A 6,000-nucleotide genomic window follows, 5' to 3' on the forward strand; every position below is an offset into this window, starting at 1 on the left:
AATTTGTGGATGCGAGGGATGGAGGAGCTGTTCTGAGGGAGAGGGAGGGGTCAGTGTGCTGGAGGGTAGGAGGAGCAGACTGGCCTGTAAGCGGAGCTGTCGGATGTGAGCAATGGGCTATGCTTAATGGGAAGCATGCATGAGCATATGTTTGATGGAGGGTGTCAGAGCTGTGGAAGGGGTAAATATGTCAGGATGGATGCTGCCCCCCTCATTAAACACCCCACCCTTCTCTCTCTCTCTCCCCCCCCCACAGCTACGTTACCAGAAGTGTCTGGACGCTCGTCCCCCTGGGCCAGGCTCTCCCCCCACCGTGCCGTGTGCAGACTCTGTCGCCAGGAGGGTCGGCTCCAGCGTCAGGAAGGGAGTGCAGTCCCTGCTGGGCTCACTCCGACCCAAACGCGCCGGCTCTCAGACCCCCTGACACCCCCCGCCCCAGCAACACATCCACCTCTGAGCGAGAGCCCCCCACTCACCCTACATTGGATCGAGCGAGTCACAGTCTCCCAGCCAACCCCTCTGTTCGGCACTGTCATTGTCCCAACCCCTCAGCCCTACTGACCACACCCACACAGACTGGAACGTGCCTTTCCCTGGTTAGTGTGACAACAACCTGCAACCTGTAACCTCAGCTTTCCCTTCCCTCCCTAACCCACCCTCAGCAGTGACAGCCCTATCACTACTGCCCGCACCCTGTCTTCATTCTCCGTCTATAACCGTCTGGGTCCCAGCCATGTACCCTCCATTTCACATACCCTCCGTCTGACTCTCTCATCTTGCCCCACCCTCCTGTACTTCTTACCCCAGGGTCTCTCCCTCACCCATGGCACTGGGTTGCACACCCTCCCCCATGGACTCTGTCCTAGGAGCAGAGTTAGGCTATTCAGCCCATCGAGTCTGCTCTGCCATTCCATCTCATTGGCATTCTACACGGGTGATGCTGGTTCTGGGGTGGGGAGGACCCGGGAAGGGGCACAGCAGTGTTGGCAGGGCAGTGGCTTTGTGGGGGTGGCGAGGGTTCGGGTCCTGGAGCCCGGCCTTCCTCTCGTTATCCCCACCAGCACCAATTGAAACGCCCCTACCGTCATTGGAATAAACATCAGTGTTACCTCGCCCAGTGTCAGTGTCTCACTAGACCATCACTCTCCCCTACCCCCCCCTTGTGTCCCTCCCCCCTTCCCCTTCCTCTCTCTCTCTTCCTACCCGTCCCCTATCAATATGTGGGTGGGAATGCGTGGCCCAGTGCTTTGGGGTATCCAGTGGAACTCACTCCTGCTGCCTGTCACTTACCTGGCCAGAGCAGGTGCTGATGGATGGGGTGAGGGGTCGCGGCAGGAGTCACTGGGGTGAGGGGTCACATTGTGGGAGCCGCAGGCCTTTGACTGTCAGTTCCAGCAGAAGTCAACCATCCAGTCTCAGGGAGTTCCTCAAGGTGTGACCCATGTATATTTAATTTTATTTATTTTAGAGGTACAGCTTGGAATAGGCCTTCCAGCCCTTCAAACCATGCCATGTAGCAACCCACGACACCCCCCGATTTAACCCTAACAATTTACAAAGAGCTATTAACCCATCTTTGGACTGTGAGAGCCAGAGGAAACACTAGGAGAACACACAGAAACTCTTACAGACAGTGTTGAGATTGAACTCTGAACTCCAGAACAAGCCAAGCTGTAATACTGCCACACTACCCTGGTGCTGGTATTAAATGTTACCAGAACAAACAACGAAAAACAGAAAAATCAAAGAAAAGGAAGTTCTGATCATCTCATATTCATCAAATCATCAGATACCAGTATTTCAATTACCCTATGAGATTGTCAGATTGAACTGGCATGGCAACTGCTACTGTACATTGCATGGGTTTCCTGTAGCGCTCACCATTCTCAGCGTACCGGGCAGTAGGTTAATTGGTCATTGTAACTTGACCTGTCATTGGGTTCGGGTTAAATCAGGTCGCTGGGCTGGTTCCACACTGTATCCCTAAATTAATAAAATAAATAAAAACTGAGAAGCTTCTTGGAAAAAACAGAATCAGTTATGCTGTAATTACTAGAAAATTCACTCAACAACTGCCACAGATACACACTCAGTGGCCACCTCCTGTACCTAATAAAGTGACCATTGAGTGTATGTTTGTGGTCTGCTGTAGCCCATCCACTGTGTTATGCATTCAGAGATGCTTCTCTGGGCACCACTCTTGTAATGCGTGGTTACTGTCGCTTTCTTGTCGGCTTAAACCAGTCTCATTAACAAGGCACTTTCGTCCAAAGAACTGCCATTCACTGGACGTTTCACACCATGCTCTGTAAACTAGTGACTGTTGTGCATGAAAATCCCAGGAGATAACAGTTTCTGAGATACCCCATCTGGCACCAACAATCATTCCATGGTCAGTGTCACTTGGATCACATTTCTTCTGCACTCTGACGTTTAGTCTAAACAATGGCCCTCATAAGTTAAACAGGATATGTTCACAGGATAATTTTCATGAACCTCCCCTTGACCCTCTCTGATGACAACATATCCGAGCTGGGATCTCAGCTACCCACTGGCAGAGGGCAAAGTGTCAGTTCTGGGAATAGTGCCATGCACCATACCAATAGGCAAAATGGAATTCTGGAGAGAATCGGGCCAGCCAACAATAGCAGAGCAGGAACGTGCTGAGGAATGCAGGCGGAGAAGAAGCAATACCCTACATCACCAAGTAGAGCCACAGATTCAGAATCATTTCTTGCACGTAAAATGGAGGCACAAAACACTTGGCAACGTCCAATAGAACAAAGTTAGTTTTTAGTGGAGCGGCCATTGTTTGAGTGGGGAGTTGAGGTTTTGGCGAGGAGAGGCCAAAGGTAGGTTTCCTTTGTCATTTAATCTTTCTTTCGTATTGTACATTTGGAGCAGTCGGGATGCCAGAAATGCTCCTCATTTGGGAGGTGGGAAGGTAGTGTCCCTGATGACTATACCTGCAAAAAGTGCATCCAACTGCAGTTTCTAAAAATCTGTGTTAAGCAGTTGGAGGTGGAACTGGATGAACTCCAGATCATTTAGGAGGCTGAGGGGTTGATAGCAGCCAAGGTAATTACACCTAAGGTGCAGGTCACAAGTTATTGGGTAACCATCAGGAGGGTGAAAGGGTATCCCTGTGGCCGTTTCCCTCAACAGCTTTAGTGGGGTGACCTAGCAGAGGAAAGCCACGGCAGTCCTCTGAGTCTAGCCCTGTGGCTCAGAAAGGAAGGAGGTGGGGGATCAGGGATTCTTTAGCTAAAGGAAGAGAAAATATGTTCTGTGGATGAGAACTAGATTCCCAAATGGTATGCTGCCTTCTGGGTGCCAGGGAAAGGGACATCTCAGATTGAGTCCTCAGAAATCTTGTCAGATTGTGAGCAGCCAGAGGTCATGGGCCATGTAGGTACCAATGACATGGGTAGGAAGAGTGACAAGGTTCTGCAAAGTGAATTCATGGTGCTAAGTTAAAGGACAGGCCCTCCAAGGTTGTGATCTCAGGATTGCAAACCATGCCACATGCTATGAGGCCAGAAGTTGGTGTAGGAGGGAAGGCTCAGATTTTTGGATCATTGGGATCTCTTCCGGGGAAGGTGGAACCGGAAATGGAAGGGGACTAAAATCCTAGTGGACTTGGGAAGGAGGGGGGATTAAACTAGAGTTGCAGGCTGATAGGAACCAGAGTGCCAGAGCAGGTTGTGGAGAGATGTTGAGACCTCAGACAAAGTCAGAAATCAAAAGGTCGAATGTGATGCACCAGAACCCTAAATTGTGCGTATGTCAATGCAGGAAGTATTGTAGGGAAGGCAGAGGAGCTTATGGCATTGTTTAACACCTGGAATTATGATATTGTAGCCATTAGTGAGACTTGTTAGCAGGACTGGCAGCTCAATGTTCCAGGGTTCTGTTTTAGATGCGGGAGGGAGGCATTATTTGTTAGGGAAAATGTCATTGCAGTGCTCAGTCAGGAAAGACTGGTGAACTCATCTATTGAGGCTTTATGGGTGGAATGAGGAATATGAAGAATTCCTTTATGAGGAATAAGAAAGGTATGACCACATTAATAGAGTTATGTTTTAGACCACACAACAGTTCATGGGTTTCAGAGGAGCAAATTTGTAGAGAGATCATAGATTTTTGCAAGAAACATAAGGTTGTGATAGTAGATGATTTTAACTTTCCACATATTGACTGGGATTCCTATAGTGTAAAAGGGATAGAGCTGTTAAATGTATTCAGGAAAGTTTCCTTAATCAATACAGTACACCGAAGTCCCAACTAGAGAGAGTGTGATACTGTTGGGGAAATGAGACGGGGTAGATGACAGAACTTTGTGTAGGTGACCACTGCATCTCGTGATCATAATGTGATGAGCTTCAAGATAATAATGGCAAAAGATGGGTCTGGACCTCGAGCTGAGATTCTAAATTGGAGAAAGACGAATTTTGATGGTATCAGAAAGGAGCTGATGGGTGTAAAACAAATGTAAGGAAGGACAAGCCAATGATTGTGCACAAATGCAGACACAGCACAGAGCAAATTGTACCACTGAGGCAAAATTCAAAAGGGCAAAGAATCCTGGACTGGAGGTGCTGTCTTTAAATGCGCATAGCATTCAGAATAGGGTGGATGAACTTGTGGTGCAATTAGAGATTGGTCATTATGACATTGAGGGCATCATAGAGTCGTGGCTGAAAGAAGGTCATAGGCAGTGGTGTGCCTCTGTTAGTAAAGAAATGGAATTACTATTCTCTTGAAAAGAAGGTGGCATTGGGTCAGAGAATGTTGAATCTTTGTGGGTGGAGTTAAGAAACTGCAAAGGGAGAAAAACCATTAAGAGGATCATATATAGGCCTCCAAATAGTAGCCAAGCTGTGGGGTTGAGATTGCAAAGGGAGCTGGAAGAGGCATGTAATAAGGGTAATGACACAATTGTAATGGGTGATTTCAAATTACAAGGGAATTGGGAAATCAGGTTGGTGTCAGATCACAAGAAGTGGAATTTGTTGAATGCCTATGAGATGGCTTTTTAGATCAGTTTATGCTAAAGGCTACCTTAGATTGGGTGTTGTGTAAAAATAAATCTTATTAGGGAGCTTAATGTAAAGGAACCCCTAGAAGTCAATGACCATAATATGATTGAATTCATACTACAGTTTGAGAGGGAGCAGCATAACTCTCAAACATCGGTATCGCAATGGAATAAAGGGAATTACAAAGGCATGAGAAAAGAACTTGTCCAGGAGGATACTGGCAGGGATGATGGCAAAGCAGAGGCGGCTGAAGTTTCTGGGAATAGTTCACAAGGCGTAGGATAGATAAGTCCCACAGAAGAAGTTTTTCTCAAATGGCAGGGGTAGGCAACTGTGGTTGACAAAGGAAGTGAAAGGAGAGGGCATATAAGGTAGCAAAAGTGAGTAGGAATTTGGATGATGAGGAAGGAAGCTTTTAAAATCCATCAAAAGGCAACTGAAAAAAAGCTATAAGGGAAAAGATGAAATATGAGGGCAAACTAGCCAATATTATAAAGCAGGATATTAAAATATTTTTCAGTTATATAAAGAGTGAGAGTTGATATTGGGCCACTAGGGAATGATGCTGGTGAGATACTAACGAGGGACATAGAAATGGCAGATGAACTTAACGGGTACTGTACTTTGCATCTGTTTTCACTCTGGAAGACACTAGCAGTATGCCAGAGGTCTGTGAGTGTCAGGGAAAAGGAGTGAGAGCCATTGTTATTACAAAGGTACAAGTGCTAGGCAAATTGAAAGGTCTTAAGGTGGATAAGTCATCTGGGCTAGTTGGACTACAGCCCAGAGGCCTGAGAGAGGTTGCTGAAGAGATAATGGATGCATTGGTCATGATCTATCAAGAATCACTCAATTCTGGCATGGTCCCAGAGGACTGGAAGATTGCAAAAGAGAGGAAATTATAGGCCAGTTAGCCTAACATCAGTAGTTGGGAAAGTGTTGGAGTCTATTATTAAGGATG

General features: G+C 47.0%; 1 protein-coding gene across 1 annotated transcript in view; it reads left to right on the top strand.

Annotated features, from left to right (window-relative positions):
* LOC140727131 (amyloid beta precursor protein binding family B member 1-like) overlaps positions 1-2,034 on the top strand; it is a 103,235-nt gene extending 101,201 nt beyond the window's left edge. Inside the window, 1 exon segment of the mRNA XM_073044426.1 lies at positions 257-2,034. Coding sequence (XP_072900527.1) covers positions 257-424 — 168 coding nt within the window. The 3' untranslated portion in view covers positions 425-2,034.
* The last annotated feature ends 3,966 nt before the right edge of the window (positions 2,035-6,000 follow it).

This window comes from Hemitrygon akajei, chromosome 4, assembly GCF_048418815.1.
Source record: "Hemitrygon akajei chromosome 4, sHemAka1.3, whole genome shotgun sequence".
In the NCBI taxonomy this organism is placed as follows: Eukaryota; Metazoa; Chordata; class Chondrichthyes; order Myliobatiformes; family Dasyatidae; genus Hemitrygon; species Hemitrygon akajei.